At 38.1% G+C, this 27,543-nt stretch overlaps 3 protein-coding genes and 1 non-coding gene across 8 annotated transcripts; 3 read left to right on the top strand and 1 right to left on the bottom strand.

Annotated features, from left to right (window-relative positions):
- Positions 1-1,142: 1,142 nt before the first annotated feature.
- Positions 1,143-18,919, top strand: LOC122668714 (bifunctional monothiol glutaredoxin-S16, chloroplastic). Of its 2 annotated transcripts, none has more exons than XM_043865250.1 (4): positions 1,143-1,565; positions 1,650-2,165; positions 15,125-15,128; positions 18,907-18,919. In XM_043865250.1, the coding sequence occupies exons 1-2, from the start codon at positions 1,179-1,181 to the stop codon at positions 2,163-2,165; spliced, it is 903 nt and encodes a 300-aa protein (XP_043721185.1). In that variant the 5' UTR covers positions 1,143-1,178; the 3' UTR covers positions 15,125-15,128; positions 18,907-18,919. The 2 variants fall into 2 exon arrangements, with proteins under 2 accessions (XP_043721185.1, XP_043721188.1); XM_043865253.1 differs by lacking the exon at positions 15,125-15,128 and adding an exon at positions 11,389-11,392.
- TRNAG-GCC lies at positions 2,561-2,631 on the top strand. The gene has a single exon. It is a non-coding gene; the product is annotated as a tRNA-Gly (tRNA).
- Positions 3,629-8,023, bottom strand: LOC122668708 (gibberellin 2-beta-dioxygenase 8-like). The gene is made up of 3 exons (XM_043865244.1): positions 7,525-8,023; positions 5,574-5,895; positions 3,629-3,886 (listed from the first exon to the last, which is right to left on the bottom strand). Exons 1-3 carry the CDS (start codon positions 7,983-7,985, stop codon positions 3,671-3,673), a joined length of 999 nt encoding a protein of 332 aa, XP_043721179.1. The 5' UTR covers positions 7,986-8,023; the 3' UTR covers positions 3,629-3,670.
- On the top strand, positions 10,576-26,698 carry LOC122668688 (phosphoinositide phosphatase SAC8-like). Of its 4 annotated transcripts, XM_043865226.1 has the most exons (20): positions 10,576-10,801; positions 12,833-12,907; positions 14,813-14,937; positions 15,025-15,119; positions 15,271-15,328; positions 15,588-15,644; positions 16,398-16,431; positions 16,647-16,727; positions 16,827-16,933; positions 19,174-19,260; positions 19,343-19,420; positions 19,921-19,985; positions 23,756-23,854; positions 23,965-24,064; positions 24,798-24,906; positions 25,002-25,074; positions 25,325-25,418; positions 25,535-25,621; positions 26,283-26,349; positions 26,447-26,698. In XM_043865226.1, the coding sequence occupies exons 1-20, from the start codon at positions 10,651-10,653 to the stop codon at positions 26,572-26,574; spliced, it is 1,770 nt and encodes a 589-aa protein (XP_043721161.1). In that variant the 5' UTR covers positions 10,576-10,650; the 3' UTR covers positions 26,575-26,698. The 4 variants fall into 4 exon arrangements, 2 of the variants coding, with proteins under 2 accessions (XP_043721161.1, XP_043721167.1); XR_006333917.1 differs by lacking the exons at positions 25,002-25,074; positions 25,325-25,418; positions 25,535-25,621; positions 26,283-26,349; positions 26,447-26,698 and adding an exon at positions 24,680-24,732 and having other exon boundaries at positions 23,957-24,064; positions 24,798-24,853; XM_043865232.1 differs by lacking the exons at positions 25,002-25,074; positions 25,325-25,418; positions 25,535-25,621; positions 26,283-26,349; positions 26,447-26,698 and adding an exon at positions 24,680-24,732 and having other exon boundaries at positions 24,798-24,900.
- The last annotated feature ends 845 nt before the right edge of the window (positions 26,699-27,543 follow it).

Below are 27,543 nucleotides of genomic sequence, written 5' to 3'. Positions count from 1 at the left end.
CAAGGCCTGGACAAATTTTTTGGGGTTCGGCCAACCCTATTCTATGCATGACATAGCAATTTTATCATGATTTTTAAAATGTAATTTTAGCCAATTTTAAATCGTATGGATTTGGTACATTTCCTAAGGCATGAGAAACCTCCAGAACTATAAATAAACGGTCTTGTAATAATTCGGAACATCTTGATCAAAATGAGGCTTCTACACGTGATTTTAAACGTTTCAATCTCGATTTTGTTATCTGTTTGAAGTAATATGTTACAAAGGGTTCTTAAACGGTTTGGTAGCGATTTTGTGACTTCAAGAGACAAGATGAAGATAATATTAAGAGGCAATAGGTTCATAAATGATCCTTAAAAAGCTTATTAAATGGTTTGCTTCATAATTGATTTAAACATTTTTACATGGTTAGAAAATTGAGACTTTGTTTTTGGTGGGGGTGGGGGTGGGGGTGGGAAATCTCTGTCAAGGAGCTCCCTACATCTCCCGCAGAGGGGCTACTTCAATTTGGATCCTATACTGCCGAGCTGTCCGACAGGATCGTGCTGCTCGGACACAGTGTTGCATGCAATGTTCGCCTTACCCCTGCCCAAATGCCTTGCCCAAATGGGGGTAAGGTAGTCTTGCGCGTAGCACTGTGTCTGGGCAGCACGGTCCTATCGGGCTGCCCGGCAGTTGAGGATCTGGATCCGGGGCTACTTGCCCTCTACAACCCAAATCATGGTTTCTCTAGATATTTTCCTCCACTCCAATTTTAATGCAAAAGTTTATATGCAGCCATAAATGTTCGATCGAAATAACCAAAAGCCCCCCATTTGATCTCTCGCTGTCCTAATATCAACCGTCCAAAGCATTTTTTTTTGGTAAGAATGCAAAGCATATTGATGTTGTCTAACAAGAGTAGGATATGTAGGACCATCTGACGGCGTCTACTGAATATACAAACAACAATCATGAGATGCATCTAAATCCAACGACTGAAAATCTCATGCTATATGAGATCCTTTTTCTCGATGATCCATTGCAACGACCAACGAAATATAAAAAATGGTTTGGTTTACTACCGACCCAAAAAAAAAAAAAAAAAAACTTGACCCTTCCCCTTCCCCTTCTTCGATACTCGATCTCTCCCAAGTCTCAGGTCTCACTCATTCACTCTGCTTTTAAGAGCTTAATCCATGGCCGCAATCAACCCCTCTATTCTTCCAGGCTCCTCTTTCTGCGCTTTATTTTCTCGTGCCCCCAAGAATGCCCCTCATCTTTCTTTGTATTCCCATCTCAGACACTCCACCTCCTTTCCTTCTCTATCCTCGAAGCTCGACAAGTCTGGCAGAAAATTCCCTTCCTCCACCGTTGTCTCTGCTCTTAAGAAACTTTCAGAGACGGAGCTTTTCGTCATTCCTGATGAAACAGTACAACTCGCCACACAAATCCCTTCAGATTCTGGCGTATACGCCGTCTACGATAAGAACAACGATCTTCAATTCATCGGTATCTCGCGAAGCATCGGAGCCAGTATTCTCTTCCACCGGAAATCAGTCCCCGATCTCTTCCAATCCGTCAAGGTAAGAGAATTTAGACTTATAACTTCAAAAAAAATAAGCTGTTGTTGACTGCACACTAACTGTTTGAGAAATTGTCTGTGTAAGGTGGGAGTGGTGGATGAGCCTGAGCGAACGGCCCTAACGCAAGCGTGGAAATCATGGATGGAGGAGCACATTGGAGCCACCGGAAAGGTCCCACCGGGAAACGAATCGGGAAACACCACGTGGTTCCGGCAGTCGCCGCAGAAGAAGAAGAAACCGGATCTCCGGTTGACGCCGGGCAGGCACGTGCAGCTGACGGTGCCATTGGAGGAGCTAATTGATAGGCTAGTGAAGGAGAACAAGGTGGTGGCCTTCATCAAGGGATCGAGAAGTGCTCCGCTGTGTGGGTTCTCAGAAAGGGTGGTGGGGATATTGGAGAACGAAGGGATGGAGTTCGAGAGCGTGGACGTGCTGGACGAAGAGTATAACTTTGGGTTGAGGGAGACTCTGAAGAGTTACAGCAATTGGCCTACATTCCCTCAGGTGTTTGTGAATGGGGAATTGGTTGGTGGGTGTGATATCTTATCGTCCATGCACGAGAAGGGCGAGCTTGCGTATTTGTTCAACAAGAGTAATTAGGTTTTTTTGTTTTTGCGGTTACCCTTTCTTCTTCCGGGTTATTGCTTATTGCCTTTTGGTTTCAGGAATGGATCTTCAACTCTTCATGTGAGATTTAATCAAAATTTGTATGAAATGGGATGCCTAGAAGGCTTGAAGCTGATCTGATGTACAACAATATTTGTTTAACTACTTATAAAGTTATGGAATCATAGAGGATTTGTTGTGGTTGATTCGCACATTAGCATTGGATCGGTTTCTAAGTTGAATTTTGCTGCTGTCTGCACTTTGTTTCTGACGTTTTGGTATGGTTGTAAATTGTAAATTGTAAGTTTGTAAGTTGTAACTTGCGAATAGTCCGTCGGTCGGTGCTTTTGTTTATTAAAATCAGGTTGAAGTAATTATTAAATCATCAAGCACCAGTGGTCTAGTGGTAGAATAGTACCCTGCCACGGTACAGACCCGGGTTCGATTCCCGGCTGGTGCAATTGCTTTTGTTGTTTTGGTACTTTTTGCAGGGAGGCTCTCTCTCTTTCTGGGCTCATACACTTGCCTATTTGAAGTTGCCCAAACCACCCACCTTAAAAACTTTTATATTTAAAGAACGGTTATCGCACACCTCAGATCCATACCCAGGGATCATTCCTGCACTTTTCTGGTCTGGCTCAAGTCGGTTGGTACTAGTCAGTTATCTAGTCGATTGATACCGCTCGGGCGGTTGGCGATCTGCTACCTTGCACCGAGAATGATTGAATAATAATTGGCCGGTCCTATAGCATAGCATGTTTAGTTAACATGTCTAGTCGGTATTTTCTTCGGTCAAGGCCGGTCGATCTAACCAGTGCGGTTAATACATGCCACCCCTAATCAAAACCAGTTAGTGTGGACGAAATTTTGCTGCTACACTTGTACATTCCTGCTTCAAGGTTGGCAATCAAGAAAATGGAATCTTACGGGGTATTTTAGAAAATACAAAACCCTAGGAGGGTATTTATGAATCCAAAGGGATAGTGAATTATTCCATTTCAAGGGATGTGGGTTCCAAAAGGGAAGTATCCCTCTTTGGAGATGTCAGGGTTGGATCCAGTGTGCCAGGCTTGACCGTGATGAAGGTCGATCATCTTTTGTAATTAGAGAATTGTTTTATCTTGGAGGTGTATATTCATGGTGAACCTCTCATATCATATTCCAGTGAGGAGTAGACCTTGTTTTGTATTTGATCGAGAGGAGCAAGCATCTACCTAAGGCAATCTTTGGAAATGGGATTACTGATAAAAAAATTACATTGGATCTACTCAATCAAATAAATATGCCCAATAAAACAAAAAATTTTTAAGGGTATTTAACTGGTAATAAAAAAAAATTAACCAATGGGAATGATAGTTACCAACTCCTCAACAGATTATTATTGAATCTTCATCAGTTCTAGTATAATTATTTTTCTGGTTTTTCATGAAAGAAATCCTAGTTTCAATTGCTAGATATTGAGAGGGGGGGGGAATGTTGAGGTTGGCTGGCTCTCTATGCTAAAGCCTGAAGCGCTGGAGCCCTACCTTGATACCAATAGTCTTCAAATCTTTTTGAACCTGTGCTTGGAATTCCTTATAAGTAAAGGGCTTGTACTTTGTGCTTTGGATGACACCCTCGTCCTCAGGGAACACAAAATAGCAGATTGAGATCCTCTCCGCCCGTTTGTTCATCACTCTATGTTCAACACTCTTGTATTCATCGTTACTCATTGCCTTCACATATTATTTAAAGAAAATTATTAGATTCAAAAAAAGGGAAAGGAGAGAGGGGAAAAGAGTCAATCTTAATCATATGATCCAAATGTATGCAAAATTTTTCCATTGTATTTTCAACTGTCAATCTGTTTCTATACTTAAAGATCTTTTTAATCTTGTTTTCATAACTTGATTTTTATATATGTACTTATGTGTTTAGGTTCCTACATGCTAAACAACTAGAGGGGTGACATGGAGTCCATTAAGTTTTCACACCATTTAAGATCTCATGGAGTATGAAAAAGTATATATATTTTAAAAAGAAGAGACCCATGGATAGAACTTGTGTACACAGCTGTGGTGAGATTTTTCTCCCTTAAGGCCGCATTTGTTTGACGGGGACTTAGGTGGGATGGGAGAGTTTGGGTGGGTGGCAAAGTGCTGATGTGGCACTTCAAAATCCCACCCTAATCTTTTTCGTTTAATTTGGGGTGGTGAAGTTACAAAAGCTCAAGGAACAACATTAATTGTTTTGTCTGTGAATGTGAGATTTGAAAATCTCACCCCTATGTTATTCAAAGTCTTATAAAAAAAGAAGACTTTGGTTACTATTCATAGGAAATAAATTAAAATCTCACCTTTGTTCCTAACCCACTACATTGTGGAATCCAATCCCACAACATTCTCACCCTATCCTTCCCATCAAACAAATAGGGCCTAAAGAAAACCATTACTGATAAATATATTTAAAAACTTAAAAATTATGATTCAAGACTTAATTATGGTTGAACAAATTAAAAACTTGAAGTTATGATGTGAAACAAAACTCTAAGCAAGTAAGAATCTATTTGATTGGAAAGAAATGTGAAGGAAGAGGAAAGCTTTTCTATTACTCTCCAAGTAAAAGAAAGAGACACTTCTTGCACCTTTTTAATTTTTTCTAACAGCATAAATTCTTGCCAGTTTTTGCAATAGCTACATTTGAAAAAGGTAATAGTTTCCAAAGAGAGAATGTGAGTAGGATGACTTTCGATAATTCATTAGGGAAAATTTCCTAGGTAGGAGCATAATAGTTTCATCATTTAAGATTGCAAATGAAAAATTTTAATATAAGATTTTCATATAATTGAGTTGGACCACTAAATTTAACACGTTTAAGATGATTTACATTATTTTTTAGACCAACCAAATGGCGTTTATCAAAAAGAAAACTGATACATTTCACTTTCACTTTTGTCTACGTTTAATTCCTCCCCCTTTATCCAAATGGAGACTTAGTGGGGCCGTGGGGGGTGAAATGACACCTCCACTTTTGTACCCGTCGCTCCACTCATTCCAAAATCTCATCAAATTTTATAGAAGTTTATAAAAAAAAAATCCCCCACCTTCAAAAGTCAACCAAATTAACATGTCAAGAAACGAAAATTTTCTTTGAAAGTCAAAATTTAATATCCCAACTCTCCCACCCCATCCTCTCCACGAACCCCATGAAATGGATGGCAGATGTGCAAAAGCATATATTCCTTATGCCTCCTCCACCTCTCAAGTTTCCATCCAAACAATAAGGGACATTATCATCGTAAAGGAACAGAAACTCTTATCTACACTTTTAGTAATTCGAAACAAAAGGAGTACAATAATGAATGAAATTTTATGCAAGATGATTTCCTACTATGAGTTATGGAAACGAAAAAAAAAAACACACCTGGAGCATGTCACCAATGTTAACGATGAGGGTGTTGGTGATTGGCTTTATTTCGATCCACTTATCATCTTTAAAGATTTGTAGTCCTCCCACTTCATCCTGGTTCAATATGGACAGAACAGAGCTATCGGTATGGGCAACCATCCCTTCTGCTTTGTTGGGTTCGGAGCATTGAAGGTAGCGGTAGATCCGAACCACCCCTGTGGCTTCTGATAGGTAGGATTGAGATGAGTTTGGATCCATGTCTACATTCTTCCTTAGAGCTTCGAATAGGAACCTAGCTAGTCGAGCCATGTGCTTCTCATATTCCTCCAATAGATTTCTGTTTTTGGAACCAACCATGAATTCATGACTATAAACATCATACTAAAAAAAAACAAAGTAGGACAAAAGTTCTCAGTGGGGGAACAAGGCTCCTCAGGTGCGTACAGTGCCAATGAGAGTGTGCACGATAACATCAATCGGACGATCATTATCGCCTTTCATGAGGGGCGAAGCGATCATTTCACCTCCTTCATCCTCTCCCATAGAGAACTTAATGAACTATCACCATGTAGATATAATTACTAAATTATATTTTTTACATATAAAACAAAACATCACCATGAGATTGACATAATAATGATCCAAAATGCCCCATATTGTATGCCCTATGTGTAACCTAACTAATGTATGATTTAAACATGATAAAAGAAAAAAAAAAGTTTCTATCTCCCTCTCAAGGATTTTTTTTTTAAAAAAAATGTTTGTCTCCTACCAAGAGTCCAAGACCATATTCATCCAAAAAAAAAAAAAAAAAGAGTCCAAGACCATGCTTGTGAGTCTCATGTGAATGATATCTTTCTTTACATCGCATTTAGTGTGGCATGAGAGAGATTCCCCCTCCCAAGCTATCATGTGGGGAATTTTCTTGAAAATTAATAATAAATAAAAAAGAGATGAAGATTTGCTAATTGTATATATGATTTATAAGATCACATATAGGTGGGGTCTATTACCTTTTTCACTTTAGTCCTTGTTCATTGAATGAGGTTCACCTCTTGAAATAATTTACAAAATATTATTTAAGCACGTGATAATATGAAATCGGATTGAAATTTGAGAAGGTTATGTGATCACTTGAACAACATATGCACAAAGTTTGTACAGTAACTAAAAAATCATGCAACAAATAATAGCAATGGTGTTACATATCCCCTCCCTAGATTATGTATTTATATATAAAATCTAAAAAATGTACATATTTGGAAATTTGCTTGTACATAATAATTTTTCATTGCTTGGCGGATAAGGCATAAGTACTAATCAAGTGTGACATGTTATCCAGGTCATCTTCTACTTATATCTAATTTTAACTCATCATAGAAGAAAGCTTTAAATATATATGGCAGACCATAAAATTTAGATGGTTGTTGAATTTGATTCACGATCTATCTAAAGGATACAGTATGTTTCCATCCGTTAAAATGACCAAATCAACCATCCATATTGCCAAAAGAGGCTAACAACCAGATGGTGATGGTTTCCTCATTCAATGGAATTCTGATATCACTATCCACACTGACATCAGAATTTCCATATAGTAAGGATCAAGTTTTCCTTCACCTGTGGTGAAAATATCATCTCTTCAATCATAAGATTTGTCCTTCTAAATTGAGATTTGTCCTTCTAAATTGACTAATGAAAGGTATTTTAGATCTTCAACAATAGGGATGAGAACTAACCATGAGATTCATTGTTTCACGAATCCAATCAATGCGTAAAATCACTGTTTTCAATGAGATAAAGCCCTCACAGAACCCGGTCCTATGGCCCTATATCTAGAGTCAGCCCCATATACTCAGTTTTTTTTTTCTGAGAAACCGTATTCGGAAGATTCCGATTCCTCTAATCAAGATACTCCACAAACAAACAAAGAGAAAAGAGGCCAACAAGAAGACAAAGGGGATACCTGAAAGAGTTCAACATTGGAACATCATCATCTCCTGGCGGCATTTGAGACAATTGACTCAGAAGCACAAATATCCCTTCCACCCTATTCACCTTCTGGACGCCCTGGTTGACAACCACCCCGTTGGGAGTGAGGGCAGGGGTGCCCCAAAAGTAGGACATTGGGCTTTGGAGCTGAGCCTGCTTGGTTTCGAATGGGAGAGAGAATAGTTTCTTGGACACTTCTTGAAGCTGAGCAGAGAGCTCCTCAGGGATTCCATGGTTGACCAATCGGAACATTCCCCAATCCCTGCAAGCTTTACCGATCTCCTCCGGGTTAAGTTTCAGGAAATCGATGATAGGGAAAGGATCCCAGTCATCGACGATCGGTGGGGAGGAATCGGAAACCAATCCCACCGACCGTTCTGAGTCGCTTGTCTGGACAAAGAGGGGAGGATACGATGAGAGGTCCTGTCCCGACATGTTTTCTCTTTCTCTCCTCTTTCTTTTCGGTTTCGCCGGAGATGCCTACGACAAGTGAGGGAAAGGTGTCAGCTGTGTGAAACTGGGAGTAGTGAGGAGGTCATTTTAAAGTCTAGATTCTGAACGGTTTTTTCCGATTTGGGGAATGATAAGATGGGATTGGACTCCTCTCCACTCACCAATGAGGTATCCGATGGTTGGGCTGTGCTGCACATATCTCAACGTGCTCCTAGTTAGCCGTTGGGATATGTGCAGCACAGCTCAATCGTCAGATGCCCCATTGGGCTTCAGATCCGATGAGATGGGGCAGCTTGAGGCTCTAGTTCCAGCGTTGTACATTAACCATTAGATTGGAACCTTTTGTCCTTGACTGAAAGCTCAGTAGAATCCAACGATTGTAGCATTTTGGGAAAGAATGGGGTTTGGTGGGTGGGGGAGAGTGTGGGGCCCACACCTCAGGATATCTATACTAGGAATTAAAATCCTTTGCAGTACCAACAGGGCGGCGATGTACATCCGGTGGCACAGCAGAGGCCATGTGTGCCATGTGGTACACATGGCCTCTGTTGTGCCCCTGGATGTGCACCGCCACCCCGTCGATACTATAGAAGATCCTGGACCCAAGACCACCAAGTACTTTTAAGGGATTTCCCCCTCGCCCCCTCTTTCTATACAAGTAAACAAATAAATAATTTACCAAAAATAAAGAAAAAAAATTAAATCTCATTTAGTAAATAATCTTCCATCGATATGATAAATGGGAAATAGAAACGTTACCTGGGTGGGAGCGGGGATGTTGCGGTTGTTGCCCCTTCGGCTAGACACTGTGGTTCATGTGTCCCTAAAAATTTCTATCTTTTTCTGAAAGCGATGGCTGTCATTTCATGCTCTCATATATCTGGACACAGGGGTAATGTAGCGCACAAGCCAAGGTAGCGTTTTTACTCCCATGATAAATTTATTTATTGGACTCATTTTGTATCCCCAGTTGCATACGTTTCAACCACTGAATGAGAGTGGAAGGCATATACAATGCATATAATCTTTTGTCTTGTTTCTATTAAGCAACACAAATTGCTAAATTGACTCTTTTAGGACAGCTGTTAGTGCAGTTGATTTGAGGCTTATATTCCTTTGAGACCTATTCCTCGTCTATTCTAGAACCCCAACACCCTAAAAAGAAAACACTACTTTTTTTTTTCTTATTTATAATTCTTTTATAGTAAATAAACGAAAAATGGGAAAACGATTGCATCCATTACAGGTGACTCAGCCAGTAGTGTTAACGTTAAAAGGAAGGTATCTAATATTCTAATATAACTTTTTGTAAGGGAATAATCCTTTATCCTTATCCATCCCCTGTGTTGGCAAGTTTCTCTTTAATTAGATAATGAGAAACAAAACCATTATTAGACAACTGGCCTTCCTTTCATATCGTAAATCATTTGTTATTGGGAAATAATCTTCCTTTGATATGATAATTATTTTTTCCCCATATTTATATATTTTATTAGGAATTATTTATTTATTTTTGATATATGAGAAAACTTTGGGGTGGGGGGTGGGTGGGAGGGGGGAATGTGACCCTTATGCTTGTGGAGACAAATGGTAGAGCACGCCAAAACATTAATAAGGTCAGTCATTTTGCATTTCCTGGGGAGCGGACATTCATTTCACCCTGTCTTGTATCTAGCACATATGCCACGATGCGTGTATTAAAAAAAGTAGTATATGTTTCCATCTTTTTTGTAAATTTTTAAGAACAAATAGCTGGTTCATTTCATGCACTTTTTAAGTTTTATTTTTCAACAAAATTACAATACTTCTCTTCAAATGTACTTATAATATCGATACACACCAAATACTTTTTGCACAATTTTACCAAAATCCTTAAGACTTACAAAGCACTCTACCCCATTGCCACCAAGAGCACATTAACCTAGTCAATTTCCTTTAAAATTTAGAGCAACAAGTAACCACCAATTCAATTCAATGATCACTTATGGTTATTACTTATTAGATTAGAAGAATTTAATTTTCATATCTAACACAATTAGATTATTGTTATTACGGACTCACCCTTCAAATTTCACAATGATCATTATGTGAAATGACCAACCCACCCTTATTGGATATCCTCGAGTGTCATGTTGGTTCATAAGCAAATGTATTTGGATCCTTCTCCAATGATCATCCCAACCAATGAATGTTTAGTGAGAAATTCGATATTGTACTGTCAGGATATGTGCGACATAACTCCACCGCTGGATGCCTCATTAGGCTTCCATTCAATGGAAAGATCCCAATCGGAGGCTTTAATAATTTTTTTTGTTGGTTACCCAAAGAACAATATTCACACATCAAAGGCGGGGTAAAGGCAAACGAGACTGGAATAGTGTGTGATATGATTAGACAGTAGAGCATAACTACTCAAACGACTTATCGTTATTACTTTTTAACCCCAAAAAGACTAATCGTTAGTAACGTCATTTAGACTAAAAAAGCCGTTGGGAATTGATCCCTTGGGGCTGCTGACCGGCTGAGTCAGCTGACGAGTTGTTAAAGTCTTCTCGATTCATGTCGTAAGTGTTGCAAGGTTCGAGCTTGAGAAGCTTTCTAGGGTTTTATGCTGATTGTTCTTTACGTGTTTGGGAGATAGAGAGAAATGGAAAATCTCGTCTCTTCAGGGGCATTCAAGCTATGCGAACAGATGGTGTTGCTGGAGTTCCCTGACAAATTTGTGATAAGATCCTTGGATTCTCCCGATGAAGCCTTCTCCATCTGTCGTTCCGATGGCAACATTGAGACGCAAATTGGTTAGCGCTTTTTCTCATCATTTCCCTTTTTTTCTTTTGGGTTATTTTGCGTCCTCTATTCATTCTTTGCTCTAATTAATACGATCACCTTCGGAACTACAATGTTTCATCAATCACGTAATTGTCGAATTTCAGAGGCATGGATGTTCATATTGGTATATTCTTCGATGAATTCAAACTTAATCATTTGGAGAATCGTATGGCATAAGAATAAGGCCTTTCGAAATTCACCCAAGTATTTCGTTATAGTTTTACCAAAAAAAAAAAAACGTAATTAGATATAGTCCAGCTTATATATATCTTTTGATTCTCAATACCCCTTAAAACTCTACAGAATGTGAACTGTTCCTGGAGAGTGCAGACACAATCAACTTATCCATAAACTATGCAAAGATACAAAACAAAGATATTATGTCACATGAATACATGAGTTCAAATGATGAATATGAGAGAGAGGTTGGAATATGTAAACAGAGAACATGTATCTTATGATTTGACTTGCATTGCATGCAGGCGTTCATCAAATAGACTTTCTTAAACTCATCTCTTTCTAAAAAGTGTCTGAAAACTTGAGAACTTGCTCGAAGTTCTGTTGAGTTTAGAAGATTGTATTGTTTGAATGGTTTACTCTGCCTTTCTCTAGTACAGTCCAATTATCCAGCAATTAATCATAGACGTACTGATTTCTAACGTTGGTTATTGGATAATTTGGTTTCATCCAGATTGGAGTTTCCATTAATTCTGACCAATGTAAATCCTACTGAGGCTTTGCTGGCTAGCTGGCTGGCTGGCTGGCAGTGGCCACCATATCAGACATGAATTCATTCATTGGAACTGTTCTGGGCTCAGTTAACCCTAAACTTTTGGACAAGATTGGGAGCTAAAACAGGCTCCTTCACCTGATTTGTTCCACTTTATGAAACTAAGCATGATGCAATTCATGCTTCTCCACCCTTACATTCTGCAGGGAGTATTTACTCTCTTCGAAGACTCTATCATCATAGATTATGTCGTTCACACTGGTTGGTATCTTCATTTGATATTTCCTTCTCTTAATATGGGACCTTTTTTTTTTCTTCCACTTATCATTGCTTACATGAACTCTGAACTCCTGAATTTGTTTATCTCAATGGATTGTACTGTTACTGGGGCTTCAATGCTACTAACTGTGTTGCTCATCTGACTTCATGAGTCAAAGCTTCAGTTATTTGGGTTGTTGAGGCACAAGAGCAATCAGACTGGAAACCTGACCGATCTTTGAGTGAATTGGTTGATGTCCAAGTTGACTCAGAAAGGTCCGGTCCAGTGTTTCCCAGTATGTGCATCACTTAACAAGTAAGTCTAGGTGTCCAAGTAATATTCATATGGCAGGTTTTTGGTAGTTGAAAAGGCACCATGTGTTGGTTATGTCAACCTCTTTGCTCGTGTGGGAAATTACTGCCATAGCACACTTAACCATGGGGGAAAATACATTTTTTTTTTCACTAAAAAATTGAAATTTATGTTGGTATTCGAGGGAGAGTCCAATATATGGTGGCTTGCAGCTGAATGGAGAGGAAAACTGGATGCATGGCCTATGCAGCGGTAATCTGTCTACTTCATGGTCTAGATTGGCCACATCATCCCCTCATATGATTGAAATAGGAGATTTTCCCCTGTGAAGAAATTTAGGTGACCCACCTGTCGAAGGAGCTGGTAGTTTTCTGTTTATGACTAAAAGAGGCATGAAAGGACAGTAAAACTATAAGATGAGAGCTGAAATCACTAGATCTTATATGCAGTTTTGGCTTGTAAGTTTTGTTGAGTTTGTGAAACTTTTCTGACACAATTCAAATTTGGACAATCTGCTAAATGAGAATAGATCGTAAAGTAATTAACAATCTCAGTGCACCATGTAAATATTCTGGACACAGGTCTTAGTCCTGTCCTTTCCATGTTTAGCACATAAGAGACCTAAAAACTCTAAGCTAAAGAGTTTGAGTCTTATCTGTGATGGGAAGCACTGATTGGTTTCTTTATTAATTGATGCAGGTGATTCATATTCTCGAAGTCAATCGAAAGTTTCTAAAATTTATGGCGTGGTTGGAACAATACGATTACTTGCAGGTACATCTTTGTGGGCATGAATTTAGATTAGGTAATTTTTTTTTCCTATTTACCACGTGCAAGAGAAGATTGATGGTATATTTTCTTCCAGTATGGAGTTCAATTGACCTTTCTAATGCAAGTATTGTGAAAAAATGGGCTTTAATATATGTTAAAAAAATATTCTAATGTTCCTTTTAAGGAATGACACCTTAAAGTAGTTCAGGGTAAATTGGTGGTAGCAATTAACCTCGTTTGGTGATACATGTTATATGCCAACCTGTGCCTACCAGTTTTTAAATGGGCCAGGAAACGCAAACTGCACTCTGTTTCTTAATTGTGCTAGGTTCAAGAAGACTAGGTGGGCCACATTGAAAAATAGAAGTTTTTTATTTTTACTTTTTATGGTTAGGACAGGCTGACTGGTTGTATGGGCTACAAACCAAACCTGAACTTGGCCATTAGATAGGCCCAGAAAAGTGAAACTGAGACCAGCTTAATTGGCCCAGATAGAAGGGGGGGTGGGGTTTAAAGCGGATTAGTTCTGGTCGGCCAGTCTGGTAGATAAACTGGGCTAAGAATTGGCAACTAAATTATTGATTCTTTTAATTTTACAGCCAAATATTAGAGCAAGGTGGATAAAATGGAAAGGTGCTTCTAGAATGTTGTGGATACAAGGGGGTTTAAAACAGATTAGTCTGGTCAGCTAGAAAAACTGGGCTAAGATTTGCCACTACAAGTGTAGATTTGCTTCTAGAGTGTTGTGTGATCGGCACAGTCCACTAAAATTAACAGAAAATTTTTATTGGATAGCTATAAGACTAGCAGTGATGTATGGAGTTGAAGGTTAGTCGGTAAAGAAACAACATATAAATAAAAATAATGTAGCTGAGATAAGGGTGTTGAAATGAATGGGTGGTAAACCAAGAAAGATAATAGAAGTAATGAACACGTTAGAGGTAAACTGGAGAAGCTCCACACATGATAAGTTGAGAGAAATTTGTTGGAGGTGACGTGGTCATGTGTGGCTAAGAAATGTAAATGCACAAGGACAAGTGATATGATTAGAGGAGCTAAAAGATTTAGGGGCAAACCTAAAATGACGTGGGGAGAGGTGGTGAGAAAAGGCCTGCATGAATTGGGGTTGAGAACAAGTAAGGCTTTGAGTAGAGTTGAATGGAAAAAAAGGATCCCATGGCCAAATCCATTTAGTTGGGATGAGGCTTAGTCAAATTGAGCTGTTATGGACAAATATTTCCATGCCATGGGCCCCGTGGATGTTTCTTGAGGATATTAGTTAATTACATTTTCAAATTTGAAACTAAATGCAGTAACAAAAAAAAAAAAAGTGTCCCACTGCACGAGGCTCCCGCTAATGCAGGGTCTGGGAGGGGCAAATGTATGCAGCCTTACCCCCACTTCCCGGAGAAGCTGTTTCCATGTTTCGAACCTGCAACCTGATGGTTGCAATAGCGCAACTTAACCTGTTGTTAAATGTAGTAATAACAGCATATAAAATAAGTCTGTCATTTTGTCTTCTATTCTCAATCAACAATTGCGTGGTTGGTTTTAATTTTGGCGTTTATGGGAAAAGAGGGTTTCTTTAGTGCAATAAATTCACCTCCTTCTAATAAATATTTTTCTAGACATGTTTCATCTTGGATCTCTGGCAACATACTGGCTTTAAAAACTTAGCAAGAAGGTATCCACTCTAGGAGTTTCTACCACCCAAAAAGAAAAAAAGAGGTTGTTTTCCTTTTTGTCAGTGAGCTTATGTCAGATTTGGATGTCACCAAATTCTTTGAGGGAGTATTTCACTAGCTTGAGATGATCTATCTGCCAGCAATGCTATGGAAAATTTCTGTCTCATGGGCATTTAAATCACTCCTGCAAATTTTTACGTTGATCCTAGTACTTTTGTAACAGGAGCATATATACTAATAATTACTTCTCAGAAAAAAGTTGGCACTTATCTTGGTTTCCCCGTTTTCCGAGTTATGTCAATGAAGTTTCTGTCCTGTAACGAGGCTTTGCGGCATTCAACTTCTCAGGTGGTAAGGATTCCTGAAACCTCTAAATTATATAACCTGAAGTTTTGTTCAAAAATAATGAGCCAGTGAACTTGACATCATTTTGAGCAGAAAAGGGATGAGGCTTACTTCATGACTCTGTTGCGAACTGTGGAATCAACTCCAGGCTTGTATTATTCATATGGAATTGATCTGACATTGAAGTAAGTGCTGTACCTGTGCAGGAGGTTCTTCTAATGAATCATGTTTTGTAGTGTAATATATTGTGCTTTACTTTGATTATTATCTGAGTGCTGAGTTGAATGTCCTCTGTCAAAACTAATGCTTTCACGATCTTCTGACGATTTCTACTAGCCTACAAAGAACATTCAAATTAACTGAGGAGAGGGCTAGCAAACCGCTTTGGAAACAGGTAAGTTGGGTTATGATGTTCTTTTTTTTTATAACTAAGAAAGTTGTTGCGATGACATACCACCGTAAAACTTCTAAGCTAAAATGTCTCTTTCTGATTTCTGGAGAGCTATGTGCTCATGTTAATTTCAAGTCCTAAATTCTTTTCTAATTTTGGATGATTAATTTTTAAGTCATATGTTCTTCTATTTTGTAATGCCTTTTCTGTGATTTGAGTACATTACATATCTTGAGGTTCTAAATATATGCTTACCTTTCAGGCTGACCCTCGCTTTGTATGGAACAGAAATTTGTTGGAAGAGCTTATTGAGTGTAAGGTTAGACATTGTTTCTTTAGTAAATATTTTTTTTGGATGAATAAAAATTTCATTACTAAAAGGAAGCAGTCCTCAAAAAGGAGGGAGGAAAACAAGAACCAGCAGCAGAAGCTCAAACAGGGGAGCCAGCTGGGATAAGGGAGAGAGAAGAAAGACCCCAGGATACAACAATTAGTCTGTTCTTTGGGATGTCAATACAAGAAGTAGGAGCAACCAAACTAGGCTTAGATTTGATTTCAAAAGAGATGGACTCCCAAATCTTATTAGCAGATCTGGATTTGGAGGTCCATTTCCGAAGATTGCGCTCCATCCAAATGTGGCTGATGGTAGTAGAGAAAGCCATCTTCCCAATCACGTCACAAAGAGTAGAACCACCAAAGGTCATGTCAACCCAAATCCATTCACGATCAAAAGGGAGAATCCTCCTATTTCTTGGCCAGCATTTGGAGAGGATCCCTTTCTGGATAGAGCAGGAGAAGGGGCACTCAAAGAAGAGATGGTTTGAATCTTCAATCGCATTCCAACATAGGTCACAATTGGGAGAAACCATAATGTGACAAGTCGTGAAGCTGTGCCTAGGGATGTGGTGCTTGAACCAGACGAGCTTCCTCCAAGGAACGAGTGGGAGCCGAGCTCTAACAAGATCCCAAGCAGATTTGGAGCTGAACTTACCCAAGGAACTAGGCAGCCAAGAAACACAGGATATATAAACATTTTCAGTTACTAATATGCCTTGACTTTTGCTTGCTGCAGCTTGATCCATTTATCATTCCTCTGGTGCAAGGAAATATCCTTAGTTTATTACTACATGATTTCTCCTTCTTCTCTTTCTCTCTCTCTATCATGATTTCAATCTAGATCAAAGAAAATTTTTGGTTTCAGCGAAGAGAAAAATTGGGAGTGAGGTTAAAATTTGATTCAATGGTTGGGGTACATCCAAAACTGGTGGAGATTCCTTCATCCATTCAACTATTTGCATTGTCCAACTTAACCAAGGCTTAGGCTTTCAGAATGTGCAGTTTATGCTTAAAGATGCTCCAGCAAATATTACTTTGATCTCACGAAGGTGTACTTGGCGTTTAGGTCTGATGCTCTAGAGAAAATTGATGCGTGATTTTCTGATTTGCTTATTTTTGGAAGCAAATATAGTTTGTTTTGATATCATGATATGGTCAAACTTAGGAACAAGAATGTGGAGAAGAGGAGCTAACCTTGAAGGAGATGCTGCTAATTTTATTGAGACTGAGCAATTGCTGGAGTTGGGAGGTTTCAAATCCTCATTTTTGCTGGTATTGTTGCATTTTGTGCTTTCCACTTCAGACTTCTATGTTTTACTAATTCTATCTCAAAGTGAAATCTTTGCAGTGGAGCTATTAGTAGCCTATTACTACTAATTTCCTGCTTGTAGCTGGTCTACTGTGTCATTTAACAGCTGTATCTTGTGCATGGTTCTCGAGGAAGTACTTTGCTCCAAATTTAGTTAACTTAGCCTATGCTAGAATTATGTATTGTGCCTAAAATATATGCTCTGGGAGTTCCTTTGACCAATGTATTCATTTTTCTAGAACATTTTGACATTGAATGCACAGCTCCTCGAAGTTTGTTTTGTGAATCATAGACATGAGCGCCTTTATGTCTAACTCTACATTTATGTAAAGCTGGAATTTGGTTTGAAATCTGATAGTTGAAACAGATTTTTCTAATATGGTCTAACGTGTCTCCTAAAGTAACTGTTTCTGCAAACACTGGTCAAATTTCTTCAATGAACAACAATTATTAATATCTTATATTAAAACTTCGATGAAATTAATGTGGCCGATGAGACATTGTTCCGCTATCATCATCTCTAGCCTTTCAAAAAAGGGGAAAGTTATGGGTAACAAGCACTCATTACGCCAAAGCAGTAACAAAACGATCCAACAGTTCAGATTAATCTAATCTGAGTCTTTGACTGTTGAAAATCATCCTTTCTGTTCTTCCTCTTATTTGGAGATCTTCTTTCTTCTCTAGCAACCTTCCGGCAAGCTCAGGCGATCCACAATCTCACTCACGTGACTGAGAAGACATACCAACAATGCCATCAACGTGTCATCTTTGCCAACTCCAATATCGTAGCTTTGTCATCGATCTGGACAGGAATCTAAATATGGTCGTCATGCCTCTTGCAAGGACAAATTTGCAGTGACTGCGGATTCCTTGTGGATCATCCGTCAAATATTACTTGGTCAGAAGAAATCCTAACACCCTAGCAAGCTCTCATTATTCATATCATATTCCTTCAAAGAAACATAACTATTGAAAGTTCTTTTTAACTCAACTTGGAATAACTGTCCAAATAATTTGAAATAGGACTATAATAACTTATATTCATTACCCTGCTTATTGGATAATTTGTATTAGTAAAATTAGAATAAGTGGTGAAATGACTGACATGACCCTGTTCAATAAATAAAAATGTAAATTGACTGAACATTCCTGACTTACAAGTATGGTGGATGCTGACATTATCCTTCTGTGAAATTCCCAATAGACCAATAAAGTGCACTTTCCAATCAAAGAATTAGATGTCAATTTTCCCCTGAGAAGCATTTGAATTAGTTTTTTGGCAAAGTTGTTCTAACTTCTAAGCTTTTGAGGTGCCTGGAGAGAGCAAGATAGCTTTTGAATCTCATCTACATTTTTCGTGCAATGTGTAGAGTTGGAAATCAAATTGTGGCTTTTGGTTAAATCAGATGAAGTAATTCCGGTCCTAAATATTTCCTTTGTCACTAATACGATTGAAAGTGTAAATGGTTATCAAAGTTCATTTATTTGATTCTTTCTTTTCAATTTGGTGCATGTGCTGCCATGTATCTGGAGGAGAGAAATTCATTCATTTGCTTAATGCATCTGAATTATTGCTTCTACTTCTTCTTCGTTCTTGTACTTTTTATATGAACTGGAGTCTTGTTGATCAATGGTGTTCATATCTTCTTCAAAGATGTTGACACTACTCTGATCTATTTGGAACAATCTACTGTTTTATTTTGCTTTCTTTTTCTCCTAGATTTTAATGCTGTTATGATTCCCTTAATTATAACTGATGTAAATTTTGTACAATCAAGGATATTAAGACTGATATTCTTGTTTTGTTTATTAGATCTTCTTTTTTTTTGGGTGGATAGAACTACAGATCATATTCAGGGACTTGGGAAACTAGAATTTTCATTTGCAGGGATCAATTCTTTAACCTTCAATCAACTGAAATTTTTCTGAATTTTAGTCTGGATTTTTGTCCAATAATTGAACTAATTTGTCTACTGAGAGTAATTTTTCATGTCCTTGTTATTTGTAAGGTTTGATTGACCAATCACATGATTGAAACTTGACCTGGTATTATGTTATATCTACTCTATCCATTTAGAATGGCTCCATATTCTCCTTCACATTTAGCTTGTTTGCAATAATAGATCCATGGTTGAACCTCTAATTTGTCTATGTATATATGAATTTTGTTTTGGTCCATGCATAATAGAACTATTGTTTCTAGGTTCGAGGTTCGATTCCACTTCTTTGGGAGCAAATTGTGGATCTGAGCTATAAGCCACGACTTAAAATAATTAATCATGAAGAAACAGTATGTAAATTCCTGCTCTTTGTCCACTAGTTTTGATAATGATCGTCCAATTATATTTATGCATTATATCTTTTGTTTTTAGTTCAAAGTTGTGGAGCGCCATTTTCATGATCTTACACAACGATATGGAGAAGTCATGGTTGTGGATCTAACTGATAAAGTAAGTCTGTCTATACTTTTAAGTTGTGTCAAATTTGAACAAGAAACCTGGCGTTAAATTTATTGCCCTTTCATGAGCATAATTTGTTAACGTTGCACCTTGCCTTATTTTTCATTTTTTCAAAGAAAAAGAATGACCTCGGACCTTGGTTTCTAGGGTGAAGGGCTGCAGTTCAGGGGTTCTTATGAATTTCACTAATATTGTAACCTGCTTACTTGTAACTGACAAAACCCCTACAACTTCTACCAGCTTTGTTTCACCATGAAATTGTTAACATGTCACTATGATTTTGATTGCAACATCCTTGTTGTTGGGGGTATATTTAAGGAACATACTTTATATGTGGTGTTTCTGAGGAGACTCTACATGTGTTATTTGATGTGGCTGGTTCAAAATATTACTTGTTAAAATGAATTGAAATTTTGTTTAATGTGATTTTAACAACATTATTCTTTTTTCTTGTTAATCTTTTATTTTTCCTTCTTTTCTTACTACTGTAGCATGGTGATGAAGGTCAATTAAATACGGCGTTTGCTGCTGAGATGCAAAAGATTCCACATGTGAGGTGAATTATTTTATGTACATACTTCTGTGCATATTTCGTTCTATTCTACTCGCTCTCTCTCGCTCTCTCTAAAGCATGGACATTTAAATGACTAGCCTTTCTCTCTACACTTTTCCAAGTAAAATAAGAAAAGGAAAAGAAGGATAGAAGAAGAAGAAGAAAGCTCTGGTACCATACCATGTGTATGATTTCCATATTTGAAGTTTATTTATTTATTTTTGTCTTAGCATTGGTTAACATGATTAGGGTACTTGTGTTAATAGCACAGGTGGTTTGGGGAAGAAGATACTGAAGTGAGAAAGGGTGGACGCAAGAGTTCAAGGTCTTTTTTTTTTTTTTTTTTTTTTTTTTCAGTTGACGGAACCCTAGAAGAGGAGTCGGTCAAAGTTATGGGGGGAAAAAGGAAGGGTTTACTGGGAGGAGTTGAAGGGATGGGATGGGGTTAATATGAGAGATGGAAGAGAGAGAGGGTTGCTGTGGGAAGGTTAGGGTTTGATAGCGCAGGGGATGGGGTTACTGTCGTTACGGCAGAACAGTAACGTAGAAAAAAAAAAATAGGACAGAGGAAGGTAGAACAAGGAAGGAGGGGAGAATTTGGCTCTGATAGCAAATTGGTTGTGGGGGGGGGGGGGGGAGGGGAATTGGGAGAAATCTGAGAAGGAACTCAGTTGCAGGGGGTGGAGGAGTCACACACGCACATTCATGTTTCACTCACATGTTGAGCACAATCCATTCAATTTTCTATTTTATTCTGTCCTTGTTAGATACATGCAATTATATAAAGGAAAACAACAAGACTCCTACCTAGACTCTAGGACTTAAAATAACTTGCAATCCTACTCTAAAATTAAATAGCCTATTCCTGCGTATCCAACTCAAAATAAATAAAAGAAATAAAGAATAACTAAACTACTTCCAACCCTTGTTGGACCAAAACCAGGGTTGGACTGGTACTGTCTGGGTTTGGGTTTCCAACTCAGTCATGCTGGTCCAACCAGTCAAGTGCTATTGCATCAAGGGGCGGTCACGCCTAGACTGTTGTGGCCATTATATTTCATTTTAGTTTCCCTTTGGTAGTATGTTGATTTTTCTACGTATTGTCTTGGGTAGATGTCGCCCTTCTTTTTTCTATATTATATTTTCTGTGAATAAATTTATGGCTTGCATTTGAAAAGCATATATGAACAACCCTGTGGTATCCAGCATTGGTAAGCAAAATGCAAATTATTAATTGGTTTTGAAAGCAAACTGAACCGGTAGTTGAAAATTTCAACCTGCACCCTAATTTTTCGGGCTGGGCTGGTTGGTTAGCTATCACCTTTACTCATAAGTCAAGGGGTGATACAGAGTTCAAGCAGTACCAGCATAGGAGGAGAAAAAACCAGGCCCAAAACCAAGGTTCTAAATCTTGGTTTGAGGCCAGTTTCGACCCTGGTCGAAACCAAGGTCTTTTCTGGGCCAAACTTGAAATGTCATGGGCTGTTTGAAATTGGTCGAAACTTGGTATTTTTTGGTTGAAACTGGTAGAAAGTACTGAAACTGGGCTGGTTGAAACAGGTCAAAACTCGGTATTTTCTTTGGTCGAAAATCAGTATTTTTTGGTCGAAACCACCGAAATATATGAAATATGGTCGAAATTGGTTGAAACCTGGTACGATCCAGTATGGACCTTAGGTTTCATCTCAGAAAGTGTCGAAACTGAGATATCTCTGTTGAAATTTGCAGTTTCAGCTGAGATTAAGAACCATGCCCAAACCTACTCAAGATCCTGGTTTCTAATAAGCCCCACAGTTAGCACTCTTTGGTGGACTTCTAGAAGATTGTGCATGAGATTGTGTGGGGCCCCATGAGTATTTTGCGTGGAGAAGAAATCAATTCATGCTTGCTGGATTCTTCTAGTTGATTGTGACCATCTTAGTTTTCATTTTGTAATACTACTTAGTTACTTAATAAGGTAGTTTCTATTTTGAGTTTTCTTTTTTTAGTAACTAGTTATTCTATTCTTGTTTTAGCAGATTTAGAAGAGTCTTTGCTGCCTAATTCCCTCCCATGCATGGAGGGTTCTGTTTTGTAATACTTTACTGCTATATTTTATAAATACAAAATTGGGGAACCTACTCCATGGTTTTGGCTATTCCTCTATTGAGTTCTCTTTGTAAGATGCATGCTACTGCATAGTTGTCACGGCGTCTAGGCGACCCAAGGCGTTGGAGAGAGTCCAAACTCAAGGCGTCGACGCCTAGGCGACGCCTTGACAACTATGTGCTACTGTGGTGATTCAGCAGCAAACCCAAGATACTGAAGCCTTGGTTAGGTGGTGGTGAAACCTCCCTCAAGCCTTGGTGGGGAAGCCAGGCCATTCTTCTTCTTCTTCTTCAAGCTTCAAGCAAACCTTAAGACTATACGGGAGTGATTTTCTGTAGTAGTTTTAAAACACTAATTGGTTTTGATTCTTTTCTTAATGACTTCATTATTCACCGTTGATATTCATCTCATCATTTATCAAAAATTGTTCAGTTTTCTGGCATTAACAGTGTTCTGCGATTCCAATTTTCTTCTTAATTTTGGTCTTAGTTCTGCCTACTCTTCCAGCCCATCCATCCATCGGATGGGTCTCATATTTGGAGGGATTCTTCTCTTCGTATAGGGCACTGTTCGACCAGTAGTAGGTGCTCATCTGGCTTTCTGGATTGGGAGATAAGGCTGTTCTTTTAATTTTAATTTTGATTCTAATAGCTCCTAATTCCGTTCCTAGTAGTTTCTGCAGATCCATCCATTGGATCGCTCTCAAATTTGGAGCATATAACCAGCAGGATATAATTTTTTTAATACATAATTTCGGCCCCATCTGAGTATTTGATGTTGAGTTATTTGATTACCCTTAATTCTGTTTCAGCTTCTACCAAGCATTGAATCACTGCGATTTTGTTCCTGTGGGTTATTTCCCTAAATCTGATCTAACAGATTAGTGGAACTGAGCAAGGGGTTCTGTGGATTCACTTCTTCCTTGCATTTTCTTGTTAAGAATCTGAGGATTAAAACTATTCACAAGCTTTTATGATTCGTATATCATTTATACTTGTTCACAACATGGTTGATTGAAGAGCTTGGGTATTTTTCAGTAACTGAATGGTATAGTCATAAAACATTGAAATTATTTGAACAGATTTCTGTCATCAAGCACAATCAGTATTACCTTTTGAAGCTACTGTGTTCCGGATATCTATCCAAAAGATACAAATTCCAACGCAAACGAACTATCTGCATTCATTCTAGAAAATGATTGAAAAATGCATTCAATTGCACTTTCCAATTTCACAGTTCCCTGGGAAGGGTCGATGGTCCTAACTAATGGCATTTTTGCACAGAGTGGCTGCTCTTAGTCTCATTAACATGTTGGGAAACCTGTGTCTTTAGCTCGACTCCCAGAGTATCAATGATTGGAGTCTCGGTAGAGCATGGATGCATGATTTGGTCACGTCTGGCTCTCCTCCAATAAGCAATTGCATAGAGTGACCCTAATAAATTGTAGAATTGGGAGCTGTCAATTTTCTAGCTACAATATGAACTGTGGATTTCGTATGAGAGCTGTCAGTTTTCCACTCTTTGTGTGACCTATTGAAAACTTTTAGCATGAGGACGTCAGTTACTTGTATTTGCATTTGTTATAGGTGAAATCAAACAACATACTGCATTTTGCATTCTATTATCTTGTTTTGGTGAGGTGATTTATTTAAAAGAACTTAGTTTTCTTTTAACTTAATTTTCAGATACGTTTATTTTGACTTCCATCACCATTGCGGCAATTCAAACCTTGATAATGTACAGCTTCTCTATGATCAAATCTCTGAAGACTTTGAAAAGCAAGGGTAAAATATGAAAAGTAATTTTTAGCATTTCTTTGGTGTTAAATTGCTTTAGTTGAGGTAATTGTTATCAATAATGTTACTTTTAATTAACTAATGTTCCAGCTCTGCAGATACTTTCTCATCGACTCAGAAGGAAATGTACTAGCTGAGCAGAAAGGAATTGTTAGGGTTAACTGTATTGATTGCCTGGATCGAACCAATGTTACCCAGGTATCCTAAATTATCTTCTGCAATCATATAGATATGTGATCCTTCGATTATTTGAACCATTTAAAGACTTGTCCTCCTCTAGGCTCTTCTAGATCCTGCTTCAGAAGTTGTACTCCCCCCCCCCCCCCCCCACTTTCCAATTTTTTTTTCTATTTTATTTACTTGAATAAAAGGTCTATACATGAGCCTGAGAGGAAGAAAATTTTGATGTTGAGGGCAGGCCAACCTGCGAGCCAATGGCCATTGAAATGAAAAAAATACACCGTTCCTTTGACATTTACCAATTTATAAAAGAAAAAGAACAAGAGGAGAAAAATCAGATGAAACGTATAGAAGTCAGGCTTCCAAGTTCTGCAAGTCAATAAACATAGTACATAGGGAGAAACAGATGCATTGTTTGGAGCCAACTTTTGTGTGACAGCTTCATTTTAGGATTTGTATGTCAAGTATCATTCAAGCTGATAAGGGTGTGATCCATTCTATACCCTTTTCTGGCCAATTGCCTTCCCTTTTGATTGCCCAAAAGAATTGGTCAGATGGTACAATTATCTGATATGGAATTTTATTTTTAAAACCTTTCCATTCTTCCAATATCTACTTGCTTTGCGCTGTTAGTCTACCTGACAAGGGTCTTATTTTACATTTTAGGAGTGCATATGTATTTTGAGGTGAGTTATGCTGCATTCATACTTTTCTCTAACCATCTTACAAATGTCACTTAAAAACTTTCCAGAGTTACCTGGCTCGAGAATCATTAAACTCACAGCTGCGGAGGATGGGTGCACTTTCTTCCACTGAGTGCATATCCAAGTTCAGTGAATTTTATGAAAAATTCAAGACATGTAAGGAACCTTTCAAATTTCTGGCTTATGCTATTGAAAAAGCTGCTTTTCTAATTGCAATTTCTACTTCATTGTGGACATTTCAATCTTGTTAGCATGGGTTGAACAAGGAGACGAGATAAGCCTGGAGTATTCTGGGACACTTGCCATGAAGAGTGACCTCGTGAGGTAGATCCATTTTTGGCTGTTACATATGGTCCTAACAATATTCATAGTCACATTTTTTGTATAGCAGATGGTTAATTATTTTGTTCATGAACTTTGATTTATATCTCTTTTATTACCATAGTTTAATGAATTGTTTTTGGTTGTTTCTTATTTCAAAAAAATATATATATAAATAAATAAATGAATAAAATGAAGGTAATGCCAGATTATTATATCTTTCACTAAGTCACTTGAATCCATAATGCTGCAGATTTGGAAGGCAGACTGTGTCTGGGCTTATTAAAGATGGGATGACTTCTCTGTCCCGATATTACTTGAATAACTTCCATGATGGCATCCGACAGGCAGGTTCCCTGTACACAAGTTATAGTTTATTACTTACAAATATATTTCACTTGTATTTAACTGAGCCAGAGCCCAATGTTTGATTGGATACTGCTTGATTCTCACTTAATTTCAGGATGCGATGGATCTTATTAGCGGCCACTACACTGTAAATGGATCTAGTCCCTCCCCATTCCAGCTGAATGGATTTGAATCATTCTCGGTATGCAGTTTCAAGTTTATATTATTATTATTATTTTTTTTTTTTTTGAGGCATTGTATTCTCATCAGAAATGTCAGTGCTTACCACCAGCTGCCATCAAATCTCTGGTGGCCAACAAATTCACCCACTACACACCATATAATCCAGAACCTATCCCACTAGCAGAATCATAATCATCAGATGAACCATGTTCCACCAACTATGTAGTCAATTTTTTCATTTGGTCCTTTACTTTTGCCATCCAAAACAAGGGAAAAGGGTGGGCACACTGCCAGGGTGCTCAGCATGTGTCATCCTCCCTCTGTCACCTTTGAAAAAAACCCTCTTGCCCATCTCTGTCCAACCCTGTGATTGGTGTATGCTGCTAGCTTACCGAAAGCTGGTGGCATACCCAACCCTCTTCCCCAAAACAATGAGTGGTTAATTCATTGGCAATTCCTGGTGGTTGAACTTTTTTGGCAATACAGCCAAATTAAGAGGTCACCAAGCAAGTGGAAGTCTGGATCCATGAGGTGATTGGATTGCAAAAAATGTTGGAAAGTTTGAATGTGTTACACTGTGGGAAGCAGATGATCAAGGGCCCTAGTTTAAAATTTTGATGCTTTAGTAACCATCCCATGTTGATATTGATCAAGTTTTGATGGGTAAACCAAAACTGCAGTATCTCCCAGTTGCATCGGCTATATTATTTGGGGGTCTTACACTGACATCATTCACCCTTAATCAAGGTATTGTAGTTCTCCAAAATGACTCCTTTTACTTTGCTTTAAATGTTATACACTAGTAATTGACTAACGAGGCTTTCATGTTTTGGTAAATTTTCAGTCGGGCGAAATGCACAGCATTTTGTATCTTCTGTACTTTGGGCTGGTTTGACGGCTGGTGTGATGGCTGTGGTAAAAGCTAATGGAAGGCAATTCTGCTCCAGGCCTCGGTTGTGTGGGCTTTTTTAAATTAATTACAGTTGATTATGTAACTGTTATTGGGAAGGAAGTTGTATCATCTGCAACTGAGAAATAATTAGCACAAATTTGTACAAAATGTATGATAACAAATTTTCATTATGATTAAAGGAAACAACTTGCTTCATGAATTTTGTTCCACACAAACTTTCACAGTTTAAGCATTGCAAGGTGAGGTTTCATGCTAAATGGTTTCCTTAGAACAAGCACTGAAGCTGATCTAGATGGTAGAGAATAATAAAGGTGGTTAATTAGAGGGGTGCTGGTATTGTGTTGAATATGAGCATACCAAGCAATTGGAAAAGTGGGAAGGAAAGGCAAAAGTTTTCAAGGGTGGCCCCCAAAAGGAATCATTAATTTTATGGTCCTAAAACTATCACTTGGATATGTATCTAACCCAAAAAAAAAAAAAGAAAAAAAAAAGATACTTAGGCCATATTTGTTTGATGAGAGAAAAGTGGGTGGGGTAGGAATAAAGGGGGATTATGTCTCCTCACTATTCTTCTCAGTCTTACTATATTGGGTAAGATTTTATGGGAAAGGTGGGGATATGAATTTATTATTATTATTTTATAATTCAATCCTATCCTATTTCCTTGATCACATTACATGTAGACTTTATGATCTTTCTTTTCTCATAACCCCTTTGTCCGTCAAACAAATGAGGTTTTTGGAATTGGCTTAACATGATCACATGTATGCATTGGCATTGAGCCGTACATGTATTGGCATAAATAATAAATATATTCTTGAAAGCTTTATTATTATTTTTATCTCTTGGGCAACTGGATCTGTGCATGGATGGGAGGATCTATTTCAAGGGTTGGTTGACAATATTGGGGGACAACTCATAGCGATAAACCAATCAAACCGAGTGTCACTACGAGGTCAATTCAGTAATATATATTGGGTTTTCAACTGGTAATCAAATATACTATTCTTACTAATTGATTCAGCTCT

This window comes from Telopea speciosissima, chromosome 1, assembly GCF_018873765.1.
Source record: "Telopea speciosissima isolate NSW1024214 ecotype Mountain lineage chromosome 1, Tspe_v1, whole genome shotgun sequence".
NCBI classification, from domain to species: Eukaryota; Viridiplantae; Streptophyta; class Magnoliopsida; order Proteales; family Proteaceae; genus Telopea; species Telopea speciosissima.
The sequence above is the reverse complement of the archived record's forward strand: the minus strand, read 5'-3'. Positions and strand labels throughout refer to the sequence as shown.

Coding starts and splice junctions, on each gene's coding strand:
- LOC122668708 (XM_043865244.1), bottom strand. CDS start 7,985: ATGTCGGGACAGGACCTCTCATCGTATCCTCCCCTCTTTGTCCAGACA. Junction 5,896..7,524: donor CCAATGTTGAACTCTTTCAG/GTATCCCCTTTG, acceptor TTCCAAAAACAG/AAATCTATTGGAGGAATATG. Junction 3,887..5,573: donor ACATTGGTGACATGCTCCAG/GTGTGTTTTTTT, acceptor TAATATGTGAAG/GCAATGAGTAACGATGAATA.
- LOC122668688 (XM_043865226.1), top strand. CDS start 10,651: ATGGAAAATCTCGTCTCTTCAGGGGCATTCAAGCTATGCGAACAGATG. Junction 15,645..16,397: donor AAGAGCTTATTGAGTGTAAG/GTTAGACATTGT, acceptor TGCTTGCTGCAG/CTTGATCCATTTATCATTCC. Junction 19,421..19,920: donor TTGTGGATCTAACTGATAAA/GTAAGTCTGTCT, acceptor TTACTACTGTAG/CATGGTGATGAAGGTCAATT.
- LOC122668714 (XM_043865250.1), top strand. CDS start 1,179: ATGGCCGCAATCAACCCCTCTATTCTTCCAGGCTCCTCTTTCTGCGCT. Junction 1,566..1,649: donor ATCTCTTCCAATCCGTCAAG/GTAAGAGAATTT, acceptor TGTCTGTGTAAG/GTGGGAGTGGTGGATGAGCC.